The sequence below is a fragment of the Centrocercus urophasianus genome, unplaced genomic scaffold, assembly GCF_019232065.1.
Source record: "Centrocercus urophasianus isolate 14NV4802_14NV808 unplaced genomic scaffold, USGS_Curo_1.0 seq_17, whole genome shotgun sequence".
Classification (NCBI taxonomy): domain Eukaryota; kingdom Metazoa; phylum Chordata; class Aves; order Galliformes; family Phasianidae; genus Centrocercus; species Centrocercus urophasianus.
The window spans coordinates 23761136-23784048 of record NW_024884722.1 but is presented as its reverse complement, the minus strand read 5'-3'; the positions used below and the strand labels follow the sequence as shown (position 1 = coordinate 23784048).

General features: G+C 54.5%; 4 protein-coding genes across 4 annotated transcripts in view; 1 reads left to right on the top strand and 3 right to left on the bottom strand.

Moving 5' to 3' along the window:
- The window catches only part of ADAMTS14 (ADAM metallopeptidase with thrombospondin type 1 motif 14), a 21940-nt gene extending 21585 nt beyond the window's left edge, over positions 1–355 (bottom strand). The window contains exon 1 of the mRNA XM_042818247.1: positions 235–355. Coding sequence (XP_042674181.1) covers positions 235–355 — 121 coding nt within the window. The remainder of the gene's footprint in view (positions 1–234) is intronic.
- A 2905-nt stretch (positions 356–3260) lies between these two features.
- Positions 3261–16621, bottom strand: PALD1 (phosphatase domain containing paladin 1). The gene is made up of 19 exons (XM_042818697.1): positions 16598–16621; positions 14023–14214; positions 13708–13810; positions 13453–13632; positions 13044–13208; positions 12564–12800; positions 11635–11783; positions 11455–11551; positions 11264–11368; positions 9028–9123; positions 8734–8868; positions 8390–8506; positions 8131–8310; positions 7030–7227; positions 6791–6931; positions 6471–6542; positions 6164–6304; positions 4218–4373; positions 3261–3479 (listed from the first exon to the last, which is right to left on the bottom strand). Exons 2-19 carry the CDS (start codon positions 14205–14207, stop codon positions 3327–3329), a joined length of 2610 nt encoding a protein of 869 aa, XP_042674631.1. The 5' UTR covers positions 14208–14214; positions 16598–16621; the 3' UTR covers positions 3261–3326.
- Positions 16622–18333: 1712 nt separating this feature from the next.
- EIF4EBP2 (eukaryotic translation initiation factor 4E binding protein 2) lies at positions 18334–19927 on the bottom strand. The gene is made up of 3 exons (XM_042818698.1): positions 19789–19927; positions 19412–19585; positions 18334–19338 (listed from the first exon to the last, which is right to left on the bottom strand). Exons 1-3 carry the CDS (start codon positions 19925–19927, stop codon positions 19307–19309), a joined length of 345 nt encoding a protein of 114 aa, XP_042674632.1. The 3' UTR covers positions 18334–19306.
- A 371-nt stretch (positions 19928–20298) lies between these two features.
- On the top strand, positions 20299–22854 carry LRRC20 (leucine rich repeat containing 20). Its single transcript, XM_042818664.1, has 4 exons — positions 20299–20380; positions 20536–20685; positions 21061–21228; positions 22600–22854. The coding sequence occupies exons 1-4, from the start codon at positions 20299–20301 to the stop codon at positions 22749–22751; spliced, it is 552 nt and encodes a 183-aa protein (XP_042674598.1). The 3' UTR covers positions 22752–22854.
- Positions 22855–22913: the final 59 nt, after the last annotated feature.

The window sequence follows — 22913 nt, the reverse complement described above, 5'->3', positions numbered from 1 at the left end:
GCAATAGAGAAGAGGTTAAAAAGAGCAAAAGAAAAAAGCAAAGGGAAACAACAAAAAATTAATAATGAAGGCAGAACAAATTAAAGAAAAAAAAAAAGTAAAATAGCAAAGATTTTGAAAAGAGAAAAAAAAAAGTAGAAAATTTACAAAGTTGTTGGTGTGCATTTCATGCACTGCATGACCTCATCCCTCAGGCATGCCGGCCCCGATTAGATTAAAACCCAAAATATTTACTGCCGCCGCGCTGGGGGCAGAAGGCAGGCATTGGGAGCGCAGCCCCAGCCTGTAGGGCTGTGTGGGGGCCTGTGGGGGAAAGCCCCATGGAGGTGTGGGGAGCTGCTGGGGAGGCCGCCATGCCTGGACAAGAGCGTGGCACCGCAGGGCTCGGTGCTGGAGGCCGTGGGCTTGGCCTCCACGCCGTGTTCCCATCGTGCCAAACAACAGGAGGCCACCATGGAGTGGGAGCAATGCAGAAAGAGGGATCTGTCCGTCCTTCAAGATGGAGATGCCGTCCTTTGGGTCAGGCTGCCCAGAGCCCCGACCAACCCAACCATCAGCCCTTCCCGCGCAATGGGAACGGACCGAAGGAGGTCTGTTCCTGCAGCGCTGGGCGGCTGCCAGAGCCTGCTGGGAAAGGAGAGGGGAAAAAGTTGCTCTCCTTCTAGGAACGGCCGCTCCAGCCAACAGAAACCCCCTGCCATCCCAAATGTCTGGGGGGACCCCAGTGGCAATGTGGGGTGGTGGGGATGGGGCGTGACACAGTGAGCCGTGGGCTCCCACAGGGCTGGGTTTGACCGCAAGCCACCCAGCAGGCAGATATTCCAAACAAATAGCAGAGAACTGAAGAGATGAGCGCAACGAACAAGGCCAGCTCTGCGCAGCCTCCCTGGAGATGCACCTTATTCATTTTTAATCATACCCCGCTTACTGCTGCGTGAAGCCCCAAGCCACACTCTGTGTCTCCTCCTCCCCATCCCCTGGGGCTTTGCTCATCCCCACACCGCTCATCACTCCTGCACAGCCACACATCCCACCGCGCTCCTTCGTCTCAACGCAGGGAAGATCAATTTTTCATGTGTGCAGCCTTTCTCCTCACTATGTGCAAAGAAACACTGCTTCAAGCCTACACTCTGCACCGTGCCCCCAACTTCTTTGATTGCTGCTGTTAATGGATGCAGTCTGGGGCTGCTGGGGGATGGCTTTATTTTTAGTTTTCCAAGCCCTGGCTCTGCAGAAGCATCTTAATTGCTATTCTTTAGCTGGAAAATGAAACACAGATGCGTTGCCTTACCGAGGTCCAGCAGCCTCCCGCGTGGCACAGAAAGGAAAACACAGGAACCTGCAGAGGTCTGCAGGGTCAGGGCTGTTCACCAATATTAGCCCAGCAAAAAAAAAAAATTCACTCTCAAAAGATGGAGGGGGGGCACTGCCCCATCAATGAATGGAGTGTCCAATGTGCAGGCAGCCCCCAACCTGCCCTCTGTGCCGCATCTACCTTTAAAGAGAAAATTCCTTATGTATATATCACCTCGTTATACCCATGGATATTCAATTATACCCTTATTTGTGGCCTTTGAAATGGGATTAAACAAGAAGAAGAAATACTTAAGCACTGACATGTTTCTGCACACATGAGCACGCCAGCCCCCAGCACACCATCTCCAGCAGGCAGAGGGCTGGGGAGGTGGCTGCAGTCCCTCCCCATGCTGAGGGTCCCACATCCCATCCCTCCCACAAAGCCTGCGTTTACTGACGCAAATAGCTTTTTTCCATCAGTGGAACGTGGGTGTTTTCCTAAAGGCGTTGAGTTTCCACGTCCCACCCGGGCATCCTCTGGAGATGCTGTGGGGCACACCTCAAAGCAGAATTTCCTTCCCACTTGCAAACATCACCCTCCTTATCCCAATAACAGCGAGGGAGTGTGCTGGGGGACTGCTGGGTGCAGGCATTCCTGATCCCTGCAGAGCTGGGATGCCTGAGGCCGAGGGCTCTGAATGCCTGCACACTGCAGCCATGACGTTCCCACCCCAAAATAAATAGAGCACGGTCCCTTTTCACACCCAAATGCATTCATACCCGTTGGCCCCTTTTCTTCCAGACAATTGCTTTTGGCCCATGTTGGAAATCACTTGTCACGAAGGTGGGAAAGCGGAAAGAAGCCTTTGAGACCCGAGTGCAGGTGATGCAAATCTCCAGCTTTCATTACTCAGATTAAAGGGCTGGAGGGCTGCAGCAATTAATGACTTGCTCATTAAGCCCCTGCTCAGCCTCCCCCTCCTTGTTAGGGAGGGTGTGGGTGGGGGCACAGCCCACCTCTGCCTCTCGTTTCTGCCCAATCAGCAGAAAATACTCAGCAAAACAATGATGCAGCCAGAAAAAAAAAAAAAAAAAAAAAAAAAAAGCAAAACCAAAAGGCCCGCTTGAGCTGGAAAATCAAATGCTGTCGAGGGAACCTTGGGGGAAATCAGGGCACTTGCAGCCACAGCAGGAATCAAGCCAAGGAGGGTTTTTTTTTTCTCTTCTTCTTTTTTTTTTTTTTTTTAAATAATCTTACGCTATTTTTAAATAATTTTTTTTCCAGGCTCCCCTTTCTGCTCTCCACTGTCTGCGCCTCCTGCTGCTGGCAGTGGATGAAAGCAGGCGGCTCCAGCCATCCCCAAGCACTGGGGTGCAAGCAGGAGAGAGCCCTGCGTCCCTTCTTGATCATTTTGCACCCAATTAAAAAAGAATCTATTCATTATGCCTATTATTTATGTTTTCAGGTGCACTCCAGATGTATTTTCTGAAGGCCTAATGCTTAGAGGTAGAATACCCACTGTCTTTCCAAGTGCTGCCATTGAATATAGGACGCTCCAAGACTTCAACCACCATCAGACATTGGATGCTCCAATGTACTGCTACCTCCAGTGCCAGACACAACTAAAAAAAAAATTAGCAAAAACCAGCAAATACCACCAGCTACTGAGGATTCCCAGTGTGCAAGGAGGGGGAAGGCTGCAAGTCCCACAGCAAGCTACAAAGCTTTGGGTCTGGATATACACATACATGTCTGCATGCATACCTATACAAACACTTGTAAAATAAGTGTATGTGTACATGCTTACAAATATTGCTATGTCAGTATGCATACACATATATAGTCGCTCATGCTCCCTTGCTCACAAGCACCCGCACAGCTTCTTGTTTAATTTATAACATCTTTATTGCATCTTGAAGAACCCCTGACCCTAATCCTCATGCTCAGAGGCTCTCCCCTCCCTCCCTCTCCCCTCTTACTGGTTCTTTTTTTCCTCCCTTTTCATTTTGGGGGCACGCAGTCTCTGTCCCTACACGAAGTTCCCACGGCTGAGCCAGCCGGCCCCGCTCTGCGCCCTCCAGCGCCTGCGCAGCCTCCGCAGTGGCTCCTCATCCTCCAGCTGCTCCAGCTCGGGGAAGCCCAGCCCATCCAGCACCTCGTACACACCGGCCATGGCCGCCACCTGGAAGCACAGCAGAGGGTGAGGTAGTTTTGCTGCAGATGAACGGCCGCACAGCATCTCCTTGCGTGACCCAAGCCCACCGCGCCTGCATGGCACCGACCCCTCCCCAAGCCTTCCTCCGGCTGCGGCTGCTGGGTTTTATAAGCAGCTTTATGGTTTGTTAGCTTTGGCGCCCTTCCGGAAATAAAGTTACAATGTGGCCTTGTTGGGTTTTTATTTATTTATTTTTTTAAATAAACACTGAAAGCACAGCGCTTGTGCTGGAGCCAAAGGGACCTTTGATGCTCAGTGGGGCACAGCATCTGCCCAAATGGGGCACCTGGGAAAGACATCTCAGATTTGAAGTCTTCCTGGAGGAGTCAAGAAGTCGGGGCAGGAGCATCCTAGCCTGGCTACAAGAACCTAGAAGCCAGGAATTTTTCCCCATCGTAAATTGGTGGCATTGGGCGAGGGATGAGGTTCTGTCACCTTGTAGAGGTGCAGTGTTTCCCTAACACTCAATGTGTCTTCACACACATAGGTTAATTAACAGCTTATTCAAGATACTGTGTTGAAATAGGAGCTTTCCCCAGCACTGGGAGCACAGCCCCAGACGTTGGGTCCTAAGAGCAAGAAGTAGCAGCGGGCTGGGTCCAACACACACTGCACACCTACCTGCGAATGATAGATAAGATCACAGGCACCCTTCCTCCCCAAGCACTGCATCGCACCACATTTTGGCCCAAACAGAAGCCCTACCTCACGCATCCAGAGGCTGAAGGGCCGTTGCCAGGAGTCCTTCTTCTCCAGGTGTAGGTAAGCATTGAAGAGGATCAGGTAGACGTAGCGCTCCAGGTACTGCAGGCTCCGCAGCCGCAGCAGCCGCCGCTCCTGCTCATCCTTGCCTGACCGCCCCTACAAGCACAAGGAAGGACAAGAATCTACTTGGCAGCCCAAGCTCTCATAGTGCTGTGGCTTGCAGCATATAAAAAGCCTCCCTTTGGGTCCTGCAACCCTCAGAAATAGAGGAGGTGTTACTAAACACGTGCCTGTGCCCAGAATCCTGCCTCTCTCCACTTGCAAGCCATGCCCTACAGGTTTTGGAAACAAGTGTTCCCATCCTTGAAAACCATGCTTTGTTATTTTTCCTTCCCCAACTGATGGTATTGCTATGAGTATGGCTCTGAATGTGATCGGTTCTGCACTGGGAAAGATGTCAGCCCCAGGTGTATGCATGGGTACTTGCACAGAGCAGATCCTGACAAGAACTTGGCTTCATGTTTGGTTAGAAAAGGTGGGAAACGGGCAGGAAACAACTGCATTAAAGACAACAACAATTGAGTAACATGGCCCCACAGAAATGTCCACTAAACCAAGGAACCTAATGGATGTCATCATCTTGATGGATCATATGACCATGCAAGTCTTGTTGGATCTCTCTGCTGTAGCTGAGACCAAAGGAATCAGCTGACTGTTGCTGCCAGCTTCTGCAGAAGCTCCCATCAAGAAAGCCTCCCCAAACAACACATCCTCCAAAAGCGGAAGGAAGGCATCAATCTATCTTTTCCTCCCAGTTTAGGATGGGAAGGAGTAGGAAGGAATCTGAGCTGAGCACCAGAGCACATTTTCCTCCTATCCTGCTTGTCCTGACCCTGCAAAGTGTCCCTTGCAAGGCACCAAACACTGCTCCCTTCAACCCAAGACTGAACAAAGAGCAGGATGCAACAAAAACCTGCCCACAGTGGGGCTATGTACACCTGGAAGCGCACATCTTTCTTCCAGTTTGCACCTGCCAGTCAAAGCAGACATGTCCCCATGGAGCTCGTCCATCCTGGGCTCAGATTTTGGGGAAAGAAAAAAAAAAAAAAAACCTGCATTAAAACATTTGCACACAACGCCTCCAAGGCAGTGATAAAAGGCTCTTCCTAAGGCAAGGGGAACAGGGCAGCGGATGACTCCCTGCTTATCTTCCTTCCCCACCAGGCCATCAGGGCAGACTGGATACAGCTGGCTGGGAAACAGGATATGGCCAAGGAACACCCATGCACTGCTCCTCACTGCCAAGTGCCAGCAAGGGCCACGAGGAGGTCGCGGGAACGGGCGGGCAGCCGCCTTCCAAAAAATAATAATGCTAATGAATGGGAGCAGCTCGCACCGTCATCACAGCTCTGCAAAGGAAAGGCTGCCAAGAAGCGCATGGCTCAGCCAGCTGCGACGCCCGGGTGTTCCTCCTCCTTGAGTCGGAGGAGCCAGAAGGAATGGAAGGAGAACAGGACAGAGCAGCACTGCCCTCTGCCGGCTGCAGCAGGAGGGATGGGATGCAGGATTCGGCACAGCAAGGGATGCATGGGATGCTGAGCTTGTTTGGACCACCACGACGCTCACGCCCCCATTGCTTTGGGTAAGGGACCACAATGAGTAGTAAATCCATCATCAACTTAATCTTCTGCTTTTTGCTCCTCACCCCATAACCAGTTGTGGTGAACAGAGCATGTGAGAGCTGTCAGGCTTTGCTGTATTTTCCTGTTTTGATGGGGGAAAAAAAAAAAAATAAATAATAATGAAGGAACCCCAAAGCCACCACCCAAGGAACCCTGGTGACATGCGACATAGCTTTGGTGTGAAGTCCCACCCCTATCCATGATGTGGCTGCCCTATTTAGGTTCTGGTGGTTCATCTGTATGGCAGAAAAGGGCATTGCTCACCTGCCGGTAGGTGCAGATGATGATTTCTCGGAGGTGGTAATGCATGGGTGTCATGGTCTCACTGACCGTGTCCAGGGCCATATCCACCTCCTTCTTCATCCGGTGACCGTCAGGCAGGAGTTGGACCACCTTCATCACTACCTAGAACACAGGTAGAGCAGGAGGAGCTTCACCTGCTGCTCTCAACCCAACCACTCCATGCCCATGCTCAACCCTCAAGACCAGGGAAGGACCATTCTCCCCCAAGCACATCTCACAGGACTTTGGAGACTCTACAGCATGGGGCTACATTGGCTGCAGGACTCACCTCGAACTCCCCTTTAGTGTACTTGGCATCAGGCACACTCACAATCTCCTCATCACTCATCTCAGGGATGCCCTGCAAGAGTCAGAGAAGGACAGAGCGTTACACACTTGGCACATCTGAAATTTTACCCATCTACTCTGCAAGAGAACTACATCTCTCCCACCATTAACCCTTCATTCCTGCAGAGCCTCCCACCACTCCACAGGAACATGACAACATCTCCACTCCTTCTACAGTTCCTCTGTGGCTACATCAAGGCAACAAAAAAAGGAAGGGCTGTGTCCTTACAGCCCCCACCAGCTGGAAGCACTGGTACCCACATTGAAGTGCCAGAGCGTGAGGACAGCGATGACCATGGCTGTGGTGGTCCTGCCCCGGCCACTGGCACAATTGAACACAAAGGCTGTCCGTGAGTCCTCAGCCAGAGCACTCTTCATCGCCTCCAGCAGCCGGTCAAAATCCTGTGAGACCAAAACCAAGGGTTTTAAGGAAGGTGGTCACACCATAAAAACAAACAAACAACGATGGCAGCTTGAGGATGTGGTGGCAGTGCTGCTACCTGCTCCCTGGGAGCACAGAAGTCAGGGATGGGGATGCGCCGGTAGGTCAGGCCCTGGCAGGTGCTTTTGTGCTGGTTGAAGATCTCCTGTGTGGTCAGACAGCTCTTGAACATCTTCATCTGCTTCTCTGCTTCCAGGTAGACCTCCAGCCACTTCTGTGACTTCAGCAGGTCACCCTTCAGCGTGGACTCAAGTTTCTGCAAAGAACAGAGAAAACCTCACCACCAGAACTATCAAACCTACTCCTCTTGCAGCCATTTCCCTTGGTTTTTTTTTTTTTTTTTTTTTTTTTTTTTTTTTTTTTTTTTTGTTTTTTTTTTTTTTGTTTTTTTTTGTTTTTTTTTTTGTTTTTTGTGGGGTTTTTTTGTTTGTTTGTTTGTTTTTGTTTTTGTTTTTGTTTTTTTTTTAATTTATTTTTCTCCCCAGTATTTTTATGTTTTAAGATACAGCCTGACACAGACCCACACTCCAGGTTCTGGCCACCATTTCTCTCCAGGGACCTTTAGCACTGCCATGCCCAAGACTCCAGAGAGCTTCTCCATGCAGCCAAGATGCTGCTGGCAGCAAAATCCCCTTCACCATCCAAAAAAAACAAACAAAAAAACAAAAACAAAACAAAAAAAACCCAAACAAGTAGCTATAGTGGGTGAGGGGCTAAGACTCATTTCCCAGGGACATCTCCCTCATGAGGGCTCAGCAGAGTGGGAGATGCCTTTTCCTCATAAGGGACATGATCTACACCTCTGTCCTACATCCAGTTATCTGCAGAAAGCTCACAGGAATGTAATGCAAGGTCAAATTTAGCTGAAATGGGCTATAGGGTAAAATTTTGGAGCAAAGAGATGTGACAGAAGGAAGGAGGAGGCCTGAATCACCAGACATGAACACACTGAGGAGCAGATTTCACACAAGCCCAGTGTGAAACCTTCGTGCGTCCTTCCTTTGGCACCATTTGGGGCAAAGCCCCTGTGCTTCTGGTGATCCATAGCAAAGATGCTCATATGCAAAGAGGAGATGCCTTCAACGAGCATTGCACCCAGAATGCATTACCCCAAGGCAGGACCAGCCACACCAAGGTGCACCCCAAAGCCCAGGCTCACCTCCAGCTGCTCAGGCGTGGATACTGGCACAGGGATGAGCTGGTCGAGGCTTCCTGGCTCCCTGAGTGTGTAGATTTGCTCATTCCCCTCCAGCACCACCTCTTCCCGCAGGCTGACCCACAAGATGTGCGAGTGCTTTCTCTTTGCATCTGTCAGGTACCGCAGGACGCTGCCAAGGGCCTGGAGGGAGGGGTAGCCAAGGTGAGGGGATGGCACCCAAAGGGGTGGCCCTGCCTGCCACAAGGCACCTGCCTCTCACCTTGGAGCTGGGCTGTGCTGTCCCATAGATGGGCATCTTAGGCACTCGTCGGAAATTGGCTACGCTCATCTCCTTCACAGTGCTCAGCACATCTGGGCAGAAGCGCTCATCCACCACCTGTGGCAGAACAGACAGGGCTGGGCACGTGGTGTGCACAAAGCATCACTAGGAACGCACCCATCCTTGTGGAAGAGATGGACCTGGAGGCCCAAGAATCAACACCTGCCTCACCACAGAGAACCCCTTGCTTCTCCCACCCCCCCAAACCTCCTTAAGGTTGAGCATCCCAAGACCACCCCCAGCAGACAACCAGCCCTGTCCCTACACCCAGGCAAGACACTCACCAACACTCGCGTCCCCTTGGTGATGAGGTCCCCGGAGATGGTAAGCTCAGAGGAGTTCATACTCGCCTGCAGCCGGTAGAGCTCAGGGTGCCGGCACATCCACCTGCTGAAGCTGAGGGCAAAGCCCAGGGGGTACTGCCGGCAGGGGGCCGGGGAGGGGGCACGCCATCAGCCTGGGCTCACCCCCCCCCCCCACATGCTTCCAAAACTATCAATGGTGATGCCATCCTCCTCCCTTCAGCTTGAGACATCGCCCTGCCCTCCCACCACCCAGCCAGGAGACGTGGCCTTTACCTGCTCGTGAAGGTAGTAATTGAAGGCAATCAGGTAGAAATAGCGTTCAAGGCTCTGCAGAGTCCTCTGAAGGAAATATTCTTTGGTGCTGTTCCCCTGAAAGCAAACAACACATCGGGCATTCATCACGTCCATAGTGGATCACAGGGCAGGAGCAGCTCCTGCTGGATCCCTGGGACACTGGGTAGGAGAGCACCACATGCCTGCTGAAGAAGCAAGGAGCAAGCTGGCCTGAGGCAGTTTTTAAGTACTGTTTTGGGGGAAAGGAGGCAGAAAGGCCATTTAAGTCCCTGGCCTTAAGAAGGTTTTTAGCATTTTCACACCAACTTCATCAAGCTGCTTCCAAATGAGGATGGCAGTGAAAAAAAAAACCAAAAAACTGTTTTTGGATAGTTTTTTGGGGCCTTTTTTTTTTTTTTTTTTTTTTTTTTTTTTAATTTATACCTTTAAGTGAAACATTTCAATATTTTTCCATATTAAGAGATGCTTAGAGCTATAAATTTTTATTTCAGATCAAACAAAGCCTTTCCTTTCACCCAAGGACGCGCCGGGAGCAGGTCCAACATGATACAGGCTGCCTGCCTGTCCAGGAGATACAATGTCCAGATGCTACTGGGAGAGCAAGACCCAAACAGAGGGGTTTGATTAACACAAGATGCCAACACTGTCTTGGACACCACTATGGCCTCCAGGTGTGATGCTCCAGCCATCAGGCTTCCGTAAGAGCCATGGGGTTTCCCCAGAAACGAGTGGGCTTTCCCCTGGGGATGCAAGCCCAAAACCTCAGGACAAGCTGAAGAGCACCCAACTCTACATGAGGTTCTCGCAAAGCCTCTTTGGAGACTGTGGTCCGTGAGATAAACCCCAGGGGGACACACATAACCTGCCCCTACTACCTACAAGCAAAAACCCCATCCTGGACACGATAGAAACCCTGTTAAGACACGCATTGCAGAAGATCCTTTCCTGCATCGCAGGCAGACTTGGCAAGCAGGCTTTGCGTGCTGCCAACGCAATGGCATTGAGTCATAAATATTTACTTGTGATCCACAAGACAAATCTGGCCTGCTGTCATTTATCAAGAGGCAGAACAGTACATTGGCTTCCAAAACTCACAACAGAACCCAGGAGCATGGAGTCACACCAGGGTCAGGCCAGGAAGGGCCAGGCACTGCAGGGATGGGACTGAGCATCCCACCCAAGACCCTGCATCACATCACTGTGCCATCACTGCAGGAGTTCAAACTCCTTTCCCCCCCACCCAACTCTCTGTGCCCACAGAGTCCTTTCCTCTCCTTCTCTCCCCCCACCCACATCACCCAGCACATTTTCCTGGCCCCTCGCCATTGTTTAAACGTGCTCTTGCTACGTGCAGACTTCAAATAAACACTCCTCTGGGCTAATTTACAGCAATCCCCAGCCGTTTGTTTTCCACTGTCGAAGACGACACAGAGCAGCCCTCCCCAGTGTGAATGGAGGGTCAGCCAGATCACCCTTTGCCCCCAAAGTGTCCAAGAAAGGCACCCATGGGTGCCCCTACATGTCTGTCCACACTTGGCCCCCTAGCCAAGAGTCTCCATGCTACACAGCACAGCATGTGCCACCACATGAAGCAGCACTAAGCAGATGCAGACCTGCCCTAGGAAATAAACAGGGAAGGATGGAATTTGGGGTTCCTCACTGTAGTGGCATGTTTGTCACACCCCAATGGAAAAATTCATCCCCAGAAAGGCTGGAAAGGGAGTAAAAAGTGGACTCAGATCTGGGATCCAAGTCTTCTCAGTCAGCCAAAAGAAGCCTGACTGGAAAAGCCTGAAGAGATGCTGGATCCCAAACCACTCATTCTGCAGTTTTAAGGATAGCAAAAAATAAAAGACACAGGGTATTATCTGTCTCAAAGGCATCTGTCAGAATCAGAGACACTGCTCAAAATAAAAAGTCAAGTTTCCTTGAAGCCCCAACCTGCTCAATTTCATGGCTCTTAAATAGGAAAAACCTTCACAGCCTTCCAGGTTCACACACCCCTCGGAAGCTTCCAGAGCACAGGAAGTTTTGGATTTTTATAATTTACATTCTTCCTATCTGCTCATGAAAACATTTCTATAAATTACCACGCACAGAGCAGGGTTATAAAGGCAGCTGAGCAATCCTCTAATTAATGGCTCACTAAAAGGGGTCCTGACTGATGCTCCATGGCTCAGTTTTGGAGATGAGGATGTCACCCTAGCAGCAGTACCTGGATCTGGTAGTCTTCTCCAATCCCTTCCAGCTTCTTCTTGGACTCATAGATAGCTTCCTTCATGTCGTGCATCTCTGAGCAGGAGGCAATCACGCTGTCCACCTTGAGCAGGGAGAGCCAGTGAGCAGAGGAAGCCCTCCTTGCCCATCCTGAGGTCAGCATGGGCTTGGCAGACTCCCCCCACTTACCTCCTCCACCATCTGTTGCCCTTTGGGTACCATCTCAATGAAGCTCTGGATGACCCGAAACCTGGCCCTTGGAGTCGTTTTGGCTGGATGCGGCGGGCTGCCCATGGAGAAAGGAGAAAGAGGCCATTAAACCAATGAGCACCGTGGCCATCCTGGCCACCCTGGGACTGTCTCGCTTACTCAGGCTTTGGTGCTGCTCCCCGGTGATGGTAGAGGATAAGGGTGCCCAAGGCCATGCCCAAGTTGGTCCTGCCCACACCAGTCTGGCAGCTGAAGAGCAGTGCTGGCGGGGGGCAGCTGGGATCCCGCAGCAGCAGGCCAGGGCTCTCCTAGGAAGAGACAGGGATGGATGGTGCCCAGAGGCAGCAAGGAGAGCACAGGCATGGACATCTCCTCATGGTGACCAGGCTGATGTACAGCCCCATCAGTGATGATCCCTTCTTCCATGAATTAACGATGGGATCACCATTAGTCCCACTACCCATCCCAGTCTTCCACACCAGGCCTGCCACCAAAAGCATTTGCACCAAACCCAGACCATTGCTCCCAAACAGGAGCTGCATGTGCAGGAATGCCAGGCGGCATGAGAAATGGTCACCTCCAGCAAGGACAAGCAGGGCACAATCACACGCACAAGCTCCCCATTATATGAAGCCAAAAAGGGAAGAAGGTAGACTCAGGGACCCCTCCCATGCTGGTGCTTCCCCAGGCAGGCTACCTTGCACAGAAAGAACTTGTTTTATTTTAGAAGAGGGAAGACTATGGTGACACCAAGCCTGCACATTGGTTTGGTGACTGTCGTATATGAAGGGCTTGCAAAATAAAGTCCACCCAAAATTAATCAGCCTAAACAAGGAGCTACCAAGGCCAGGCTGGATGGGGCTGCGAGCAACTTGGTCTAGTGGGAGGGTCCTATAGCAGGGAGATCGGAATTTAGAGGTCCCCTCCAACCCAAACCATTCTATGATTCCAGGAGCATCTCCAGCACTCTGCCAGGGGTGGAGATGGCTCCTTTACTCAAGTGCAGAAGTAACAGACCTTCCCACCAGTCCCAGAAAGCTGAGGAAGCAAATCCCACCCCAAAATCCTCATGGTTTTGCTTGGCTCACCCTAAGAAAACAGATGAAAGCATCAAACTGCTCCTCCAGAGGGGCCCCATCCACGGGCAGGGGCAGGCGGTGGTAGCGGTAGGTGGGCTGGAGGAAGATGGGCCGGCGATACACCTCCTCTGTCACATGGATGTCTTCCTCACCCTGCACCCGCACAGTGTGCGGCTCATCCCGAAAGCGCTCAATGTCATTGTAGACATAGTAGACTCCTTCGCTCAGCTGTGCAAAGTCATGGATCTAGTGGAGATGGAGATTGCCATCAATGCCTGTGAGCCTGGTGGATGCTCATGGAGGCCCCATGCAGCATCTGTCTGCTTCAAACCCCTCCATGAGACATCCAAAGGTGGGGAATAGGCCCAACCCCCATCTCATTGCTTCTGATTTTATGCTTTCTTGGACACCCAAGGATACAGAGCTGCACGCTAGAAGATGGAGAACCCTATCAAGGCCCCAGCATCTCCCCCTGCCCATGGGGATCACCTCTTTGCGGATGGTGAGCTCCAGGTCTTCCACACGCAGCCTCCTCTGCAAACTGTGGAGGTTCTCATGGAGGTTCTCCTTGCCCCGTGGTGTGTAGGGCACAAAGTCACTCTCCACCCGCAAGAACAGCACGGGTTCCTCACGAACGCAGAAGACAACACACTCCTGGAAAGACGGCCACAGATGAGGGATACGAGGGATGACACCACACATGCAGCAGGGGAAAAGGCTTCCCAAAACTTTGTGCCAACCTCCTCCACAGACCAGCCAGCAGCTCTGGAGACGGAGCATTTCGGCCACTCTCCCCACAGATATCCCCTCGACTTCCACAACAATCTACAGATCCTCTCCCACAAACAAGAGCAGAAGTGCCCAGCTTTAAGGCCACACTTGCTCCCGCTGCACCAACCTTGTGGCCTTCTCTCTGCAGCTTCTGCAGCACAAGCTTGAAGCCATTGAGGCTGGGCTGACCCATACCAAACACCGCATAGCCTCCTTTGGCTTGCCGGAAATTCGGAGCACCACTGGTGCTGGTAGTGTTCAAGACATCCAACTTGCTGTACACATCTCTGACCATGAAATATTTCCCCTGCAGGATAAGAAAGAAGATGGAACAGGATCCGAGTGCAGGAAGCATGCGGGAGCAATGAGCAGCAATGCCAACCTGCACCAGGTAGTGCTCCAGTGTGGTCTCACAGATGCGTCCCACTGTGTAGTTGGCCTTCAGCAGGTCATCATGGATCTGGAACTCCTCCCTGCAGTTATACCTGGAGGAACCACATGCAGAAGGAGGTAAGGTTACCCAAAAACAAACAAGTAGGGTTTTCTTTTTGCCAAAAGCATGGAGAGAGAGAGAGAGAGAGAGAGAGAGAGGAGCATGCAACAAAAAAGGATAGAGAGGGATTGAAATGAACCAAGAAAGGATAGCATTCAATCTGGAGACAGCAAGAAGGGCTTGCAGGTAGCTGCTGGGACTCACGTGATGACCACTGGTGCCACTTTGTTGGTAATGATGGACTTGGCCTTACTATTGTGCAGCCCGAGGGTCTGGAACGAGTGGATGCTCAGGGAGCGCTGGTCCTCCATGGTGCCAATGCCGTGCACACTCTCAAAGGCAGAGGCTGAGACCGTCTGCTGAGCCGTGCTGGCGGTCGTGCCCATCATCCACAGGCTGCACAGGGACAGAAAAACAGGGTTGAGGGGAGGGAGGGAGAATGGTAAAGGGAGAGGAATTTTTTCAGCTGCCCCGCACGGCAAGGGGAGGCCCATTTCCGAAGAAACACGAACCCTGCCCTTCCCGTGCTCTCCAATTTCCTTCCCGCTCTCCTTATGGGCTTTCTTCCCCCCTTGTCCTCCAGGCAGGGTCCAGCCCCACCGTGGCTGAATTCCCAGCACGGCTTCTCTGCCATCAGGGCTGGGAAGAGGAGAAAAGGAGAAACCCTGGAGCCAGTCCCCAAAATGTGATGAGTCAGCAGATGGCACTGCAGAGTGACCTGCGGCTTCCCGTCCCGGCAGGACAGCCATTAGCCTCCTGTGCCCCAGCGCGCTCCGCGAGCATGGAAAATGCTTGAAGAGCAGAGAAATACAGCTAAGTGCTCCAGCTCTCCGTGATTTCCTCCCAGGCTCATTCCCAGCACGCTGCATTTGTTGTTGCACACCGGGATCGCAGCCGGCTTTCCTGTGCACATATAGAGGCACATACATGTGCATGCCAACATGTGTGTGCTCATGCATGCACATCCTCAAGCATGAACATGCATGTGCCTGCAGACATGTGCCTGCATGCATATAGAGGACTCCAAAGGGGAGCAGAGGACAGCCAGGAGCATCCCGCCACGCTCGGCTGCCCCAGGACAATGCTGTGCCTGTTCTTCCTGTTAAGCCCAGGAAGAAAAAGGCGCTTTTCTTGCTTCTGTAGCAAACGCACAGCACTGGGGCTCGGCTGCATGGACACAAACGTGCTGGGAGCTGTGCGCTGATGTGTAACCGGCACCCCAACCCACAGATGCTTCTGCAGTCTGCTCGGCTGCCTTGCAAACAGGCTTTGTCACCAAGACCAGATTTTTGGCCGCCTTGTAAAAAGCCACTTCTTTCCTCTAAACCAAAATAAATAAATCCCATTGCTTGTTAGCTACTTGCAAACCATACAGCCCTCCTCCACCAAAAGAAGAGCAGCGCTCCCACTCACTCTGACCTCGCCCCACTGTTTCCCACCGTGTCAGCCCCCACATATGGGTCCAACCCCCACGGCACGGGGAGCTGGCAGGGGCCCAAGGCCAGCACTAACAATAGCCTAAATATAGCGGGTGGGCCCAGCTGCAGGATGCATCTGCCACGGTGGGAGGAAGCGTGCACTTGCCCTGGCTGCCTCATTGTCAGCGGGAAGAGCGAGGACAAACAAACCACTGCTGCACCCCCAGCACTGCACTTCAGTTATGTATTTTAAAATATAGAGAGATTTTTTTAATGTTTTCGGCAGGGAAGCACCTCACTGATCCCGGGCGTCCCACCCAGGTTTTACACTGTCTATAGCAGAACTAGTGCCATGGCCGCTCGTCCTCTGTTAGCACAATACGGCCTCTCCCTGGGAGAAACCCCCAAATTACACCCTTCCCTGCAAGCTGCTCGTTTACAGCTTCCTAAATTAGGACGGCTATGCCATTACCAAAGGCACCGCACTGCTGGGGGAAAGCTTTGTGCCAAGCAGGCCATGGCCCTGAACTGCCCCAAAACCAGGGATTTAACCCCAAAATGGGAAACGTGCGGTGCTCTCCGGAGGGTCGTGGGGGTGGGCAGGAAGCACCGCCGGATGGAGCGGGGAGCACGCGGCATCACCGGAGGGAGGAAGTGATGGAGCGTGGTGCTGCCCCTGCTCTCTCATCCCTTTCTCCAAAAGCAAAAATACCCTGGGGGGGGAGAAAATAAAGAAAAAAAAAAAAAACACAAAAAAAAACAAAGAACGAAGAGATGGGACAGCACACCCTCCCCGATGCAGGGGGGAGCAAGCTGGGTTTAGAGCGGTCAGGAAGAAAGCTCCGGGAGGCACACTGAGTGGCTTAAAATACGTGTTTAAAAGTTGGAAAAGGGGAAGGAATCAAGGCCATGCTCCTTTCGGGTTGCAAACTGGAGCTGAACCCGATGACCGTAAGGGTCCCTTCCTACGGGGTCCCCCCGCAGCAGACTGCGCCGGAAGGAAGCGGCTCGCTTCAGCGCAAAGAAAGCTCAAAGAAAAGGTGAGAAATACCACCGCGGGGCGTCGGAAACGCAGCGCTCGCCCGGAGCTGCTCGGCTCCCAAACCCACAGAAACTAGCCAAGCCCACAGCGCTTCGCAGCGGTTCCCAGAAAGCTCGGAGCGGCACCCCGCGGGACAACGACGCGAGAGCAGCCCCGCAGCTCTGCAGGACGTGGCCAGGACTCTCGCCCCGTCGTTTTGCCCCGCGCACGGCGAGGGCTGCACGGGGCTCCCGGCCTGCGGTTCCCCAGGGAGAGCGACCGAGGGATGCAGACCCGAGCATCCCCGCAGCCCCCCCGCCCCTCCCTCCCGGCGCGGTACCTGGTGGCTCCGTGCGGCTCAGCGCTGCCGGGGGCGGCTCCGGGCCGGCCCCATGGGGGCTGCGGGGCCCGGGCTGGCGGAGCAGCCCCACGGCCGCCCACCACCTGCGTCCGCGCGCCCCTCCGGCCGTCGGTCCGGGTGCGGGGCGGGGCGGGGCGGCGGGATGGGTTTAAGCGGCCCCGCTGCGGTCCGGCTCCGCCCGCTGCCGCCCGGCTCCGCCCGCGTCCCGCCGTGGCACCGCCCCGCTCCCGAGGGCTGAGCCTGGGGCTGGAGATCGGTCTCACGCCGCGGCCCCCAGGACCCCAGGGAGCGTTCAGCCCGCAGCCCTTGGGGTCGGCACCTTTCCACTTTGGGACCCCACAGCTTACTGCAGCTCCTCGGGGTCTCCCTGGTACTTTGCCAGGTATCCAACCCGTTTCTCCTCGAGGTATCCCCCAGACTGTAGGAGCACCCAGGCCCATTAGGGACCATTACCACACAGCAGTCCCTCGGTCACAGTTCCCATCCCTTGGGGATGCCCTGGTACATTGCCCCCCTATCACCCTACAGCCTCCTGCACATTCACTGGATTGAATTAGAGAGTCATAAAGGTCGGACAAGACCTCAGATCACTCGCTCCTACTGAGCCACGTCCCCATTCCCTCTCCCCAGGCACCCACCACCTCCTGCACCCATCCCACTCCAGCATCACGGAGCCACCCAGCTGGCACATGTCCTCCCGGATGCCCCAGAACTGAGCTGTACATTTGTTTGTCCTTCCTCTGTAACCAGACAATCCACCTGAAGCACATCGGCCCCACAGGGAGGACTCAGGAGCCTTCCCCATTAGAGACCCGAAATGCCCCGGCTGTGCAGCAGGCACCGACAGCACAGTGCATAAATATTTACAGAAGCCCAACAGGCTGAGGGAAAAGGGAGAAGGAGCTGTCGGTGTCACCAGGAAGGAGGGAAAGGAATGTAAACGCAGCCCGGAGGCAGCCCGAAAATGGTAAAGGCTGGGGAGCAGGGTGTGCCAGCAGCCCCAGCACTGTGGAGCACCGAGGGCTTCCCCTGCCTGCGGGAGCCTGAGCTTTGTGGGCCCCAGCAACTCAGGTTTGCAGTCTGGCCTCTGCTCTGCAGCAGACTTCAGGCATCAGTTGAAAATGTGAACCCACAGTGATGCCATGCCCTGATGCTAAATGCATCTTCACGCTGAGCTTGGGGCAAAAATGCATGTCACACCAGCTTGTGGAATGGCTGGGAATTTGCAGTTTACTCAAGTCACACTGCTACGGGGCACTGCTGCAAACCTCTGGGTGAGATGGGGAACCCCAAAGCACCCCTCGCTCTCCTAAAGTTCAGAAAAGGAGGTGAAAAAGTGCATTGGCAGGTATCTGCCCTCTTTCCCTGCTCCAGAAAACCTTTTATCCTCCTCCAACGAGCTTTCCTTTCCTTGGCTGAACAGGGAGCCAGTGAAGGCCTTTCCACCACGTCTGTTCCAGCGTTACACCTGGTTTTGGAAGCCACCATCAGAAAAAGCACATTTTGGATCCTTCTGGAACAGCTTTTTGACACAGCGCCTCGTGGCCATGCCATCTGCTGGGATGTCCCCAGCGGGACTTTCCTTGGTAGCTCTCCAGCTACACATCCAGGAACCTCCATGCCCCGCAGATGCTTCTGCCCTGCAAACATCCTGCTTTAGAAGAGCAATCACCACGTGCATAAATGGGGCTAAGGCCAAAGAAACCCCACACGTGTCACTGTCGTAGGACCAAGATCTTTATTGACCTCACTGTAACAGCAACCACCGGTGGGAGCTCTCCTCCTCCCGTGCAGGAGACAGGAAAACCAAAAAACCCACCGACAACCCTGAACAGCAGAGAAGCTGCCCCAAGACGCCGGGCACTCCTTGCTTTTCAGCCAGAATCCCGTTTAAAACAAAACAAAAAGAGAAAAATAATCAGTAGAAAGTCGTAGAAATGTCGTAGAAAGCTGTAGAAAGTTCGCTTTGTCCTTGATTGTTTTTTTTCTTGGCTCGCAGAGCAGCTGTCCCACAAGGCACCGCGTGGCTGATGGCCATCACCTTCCCCACGCTACACTGCGTCCCCCGGCTGCTCCGGGGCCGTGCCTGACCTCCGAGGGCCAGCATTTTAAGGAAAAATATATTTCTCTATATATAACATATATATCTGTGTGTGTGTCACAAGCACTCAGCCACACGCGCATCGTACTTCCACTCGCACTCACTTGCTCACAGCGTCCCAAAAGCACCTGGCGATGAAGCCCACCCCAAACCCCATGGCACAGATTGGGGTTTGAGGGAAGAGACGCTGCCGCTCAGCCTTCCCTTCTCCCCGTATCGTGGTTGTCCCTCTTTTTAGTACCAAAAAGTGGAAAACTGAGGGCTTTGTGCCACGTGTGGCCCCTTAGAAATTGGGAGCCCAGGTGCCAGAGGGGACTAATCTGGACCCGAGAGTTTGCACTGCAAAGAGGTGCCGGCGCCTTCCCAGTGCCGTGGCTGCTGAAACTTCCCAGGGAAGGCCCAGGATGGGAGCGCAGTGGGCAGCACCTCCATTTCCAGGCACTGTTCCTTAAGACCAGTTAAGAGAAGGGGATGGAGCGGGGCGATGCGGCGAAAGACCCAAACGAAATGGGAGGGAAAAAACAAACAAAAAAACAACAACGGACCAATAAACGGGGCAATGGCGAAGGAGAGCAGCGGACGCCTGGTCAGATGTCCATCTCGAACTGCGCGTCGTCCCCTGCAAGAGACACCAAGAGAGGCACGTGGGCATCCCACGGCTCGGGGACGCCCGGGAGGGGCCGCCCGCTTACCGGCCGCTGGCTTGCCGTCCTGACTGCTGGGGCTGGTGGGCTCGGCCTTGGGCTCGTCGCCGGCCCCGGGGCTGGTGACGCCGGGGATGTCGGGCAGCTGGCACGGCGGGGTCTGCGCCATGGGCGAGTTGCGGCGCTCCAGCAGGAACTTACGGTCGTAGATGATGCGGGTGCCTGCGGCGGGAGGGCCGGGGGACGCGTCCGTGTCTCCTGGGCGCTCTCCCCCGCGGCGTGCCGCCTTTAGGGACCCCCGCAGACCCCGAACCCCTCCGCCCGCAGCCTCACCCCCTCCGGGCGGCACGGCCTAGCCTCCCTTCGGGGCCCAGCCGCGGGGAGCGCTGAAATCCGGGGCGCAGTTTAGGGCTTCACGCTCTTACCTCCCGGCGTGGTGGAGAAGAGCGTGCCGCCGGGCGTGGTGCAGCAGCCGGGCGGCAGCGAAGCGGCGTCTCCGTGCGGCGCGGGGCGGGCAGGGATGGCGCGGCTCTGGCTGTGCTGGCGGCCGCCGGCCGACGCCATGGCCCCGCGCTATTGTCCCCGCGGGGCGGGGCCGCGCCATCCCCGCCCGCCGCCACACGTGGTCCGGCGGGGAGGAGGGCTCCCGGCTCCCGGCTCCCGGCTCTCGCCCGGGGTACCCGGGTTCGGCTCCCGGCGCGGGGAGCGGAGCCACGTGGCTCGGTCCGCACGGTTTTATCTCGGACGGGAGGCCACCGGAGAGCCCTCGCCCTCCCCGCCGCCGCACGCGAAGCCCCGCTCCCGCGGAGCCCCGCGGATCCCGCGGATCGCACCCCCCCGCCCGCCCCAGCAGAGCACATGTCCCAGCGCTTTATTTTTAGCAGCGGGGAACGCCGCCTCCGTCTCGCCCGCGGTGTCCCCCCCCGGCCGCCCCCATGCAGAGAAGGATGGGCGAGGCGGTGGCCCGCGTGGCCAGGAGGGTGAACGAGACAGTGGAGAGCCAAGGCGACACGCTCGGTAAGGCCGCAGCCCCGGCGGGGTGCCGCGCCGCTCCGTCCCCGCACCACGCCGGGGTGCGGCGGGGCCCCGCCGTGCAGGAGGGCCGCGTGTTTGGCAGCCTGGGGCTGGGCGCTGTGCAGCTGCCCCCGCCGCTCACCCGCCTGTCCCCGCAGACCTGGCCGACTGTAAGCTGGTGGCTTTCCCCGCCGGCATCTACAAGGCGGTGCGCAGCGTCACGCAGGGCATCCACCGCATCTCGCTGGCTAACAACGAGCTGAAGGCTCTCGGCGCACGCTTCGCCATCACCTTCAGCCAGCTGCGAGGTAAGCGCGGGCCAGACTGCCGTCACAGGACCGCTGAGGTTGGGAAAGCCTTCTCAGCTCACCCAGCCCACCGCCCACATCCCTCAGTGCCACATCCCACGGCTCTGGAACGCAGTTGTTGGAGGGCAGCCGGCCCGCGACATGGGAGTTGGAGTGCAGTGATCTTTAAGATCCAAGCCAAGCCATGCTATGATTCTATGACACTCCCCAGCACCTCGGGGTCTTTTGTGTAGTGAGGAGACAAGCTGTCAGCACACCAGCCTAGGGCAGATCTGTGTTACATACAGCTCCACACAGCAGCCCTGGCTGCTGGAGGAGTCCCCCGCCGGGAGCTTTGCTGCAGAGAATGGAGAATCAGCTTTGTTCCCCTTCCAGAACTCAACCTGGAGGGCAACCTCCTGCACCGCCTGCCCCAGGAGCTGGGCTCCCTGCTGCACCTGCGCACCATCAACCTCGCCCACAACAAATTCCGGCACTTCCCTGAGCCCCTGGCGGCTGCACCTGCACTGGAGAGCATCAACCTGGAAGGGAATGAGATCACAGGTGAGAGGGAGGGGGCTGGCGAGGAGAAGTGGTGGATGTGACCATCTCACCACCCCTCGGGGCTCCTCCATTTAATGGCTAATGGATGTATGGTCCACTGGGTTACTGTAGAGCCTCCAAAGGCTGAGCTTTTTGTATGATTTATGAGCTTTTTTTTTACATTTACCTCTTCTTCACTGTGCTCAACAGCAGAGTTAAGGAGAACCCATTAGCATGAGCTTAGCCAGCACACATCTTCATTCTCCTTGATGGCCATGCAGGCTTTGAGCCCTCTGCTTGCTGCTATGACTGGTAGAAGACCACCATCATTTCTGTCTTTGGAGATGATGCTGAAGCACCTGAAAGTTCATCCTCATGCTGTTATCTAGCAGCATATCATGTCTTAGTGGTGTGGAGATGAAGGTTTGCCCACGTTTTATGACTCAGGACCCAGGTTGCACCACTCAGCTCCATAACAAACTGAGTATCTTGCTCCGGATAAAAGCATGGTAGCCTACAGAAGGTGATGGAGGTTGATTGGTGGCGGCTTTGCACACCAGTTTTTGGTGCTGCCATCCCAACCACACATAGTTCCTGGTTCTGCCCGTTCCCTTCTGCTGCACTGGAGACAAAAACTGCTCTCAGGGCCAAATCAGGTTCAAGATATCTGCTGGAGGGGATCTCAGTCTTCTGGGAGGCGCTGAGCCACAGCTCAAGGCAGCGGGTGCTGTTCTCTAGGGAAACAGGAGGATGAGCACATCGATTAGTGCCTGCCTGCAGCCCTAGGCTCCGGAAAGAGCCCTTCAGTGCTGCCAGCCACCCTTTCATCTCAAGGAGCTCTTAACCTGCAGAGTAGTGATGCATATATTAACGTCAGGGCTCTTAACCCTTTCCCTGCTCCTTGCAGTGATACCACAGCATTATTTTTCATGCTAGGGGTGATGCCACCAGGCAGCTGCACACTCCCCGGTTGGACCATCATTGGTTTCCTCCGATGCCTGCTGGCTCCCCAGCAGCCTTTCATCCCAGCGAGCTGGATTTTTTCACTGTTATCATTATATTCTGATCAAAGAAAAATTACCACTGGCTTTAATTATGAAAGAGGCTTCTTGCTTTCTTTCTTGCTGTGTTTTAATGCCTGTTTTCTCCTTTCCACCCGTTCTGCTTGGTAAAGCAGGACAAGGAGGGGGAGCAGCTGGCAGCAGGGTGCAGGCAGCTGTAAGCATGGGCACTGCTGCTGCTCCTTGCTGCCCATGCATATGGCCATGAGCAGCACCAGGCTTTACAGCTTCATTTAACCTGTTCTATTTTTGTTTTGTTGTTGTTGTTGTTGTTTTTTAATAAAAACACCCTCCCCTTCACAAATCCTGTTCCTTTTGTTCCCCCTTGCAGAGGTGCCAACAGAGGCACTGGCCACCATGTCCTCACTGCGGAGCCTCAACCTGCGTGCCAACCCTGTGTGCCCTGCTGTACGCCTTCTCGTCCAGCCCCTGGTCCCCTTTGAGCTGCTGCTGTCACCTGAGGGCAATGTCCCCACTGCCTGACATGACCCTGCTGCCTGGTGCCTGGAGGAGTGCCCCCTGGCCCATGAGCTCCCCGTGGCTTCCAGCTGCTGGCACGATGTGCCCAATGCTTGATTAAATGTGTTATGTGCATTGTGTTCGCTGCATTGATGGATTATTGGTTGCCAGCAATGGGCTGGAAGG

Coding starts and splice junctions, on each gene's coding strand:
- PALD1 (XM_042818697.1), bottom strand. CDS start 14,207: ATGATGGGCACGACCGCCAGCACGGCTCAGCAGACGGTCTCAGCCTCT. Junction 11,552..11,634: donor GGAGCAGCACCAAAGCCTGA/GTAAGCGAGACA, acceptor CTCCATGGGCAG/CCCGCCGCATCCAGCCAAAA. Junction 4,374..6,163: donor TCATCTGCACCTACCGGCAG/GTGAGCAATGCC, acceptor TTGTGCTTGTAG/GGGCGGTCAGGCAAGGATGA.
- EIF4EBP2 (XM_042818698.1), bottom strand. CDS start 19,927: ATGGCGTCGGCCGGCGGCCGCCAGCACAGCCAGAGCCGCGCCATCCCT. Junction 19,586..19,788: donor CTTCTCCACCACGCCGGGAG/GTAAGAGCGTGA, acceptor CTCCCGCCGCAG/GCACCCGCATCATCTACGAC. Junction 19,339..19,411: donor GGACGGCAAGCCAGCGGCCG/GTAAGCGGGCGG, acceptor TGTCTCTTGCAG/GGGACGACGCGCAGTTCGAG.
- LRRC20 (XM_042818664.1), top strand. CDS start 20,299: ATGCAGAGAAGGATGGGCGAGGCGGTGGCCCGCGTGGCCAGGAGGGTG. Junction 20,381..20,535: donor GAGCCAAGGCGACACGCTCG/GTAAGGCCGCAG, acceptor CTGTCCCCGCAG/ACCTGGCCGACTGTAAGCTG. Junction 21,229..22,599: donor GGAAGGGAATGAGATCACAG/GTGAGAGGGAGG, acceptor TCCCCCTTGCAG/AGGTGCCAACAGAGGCACTG.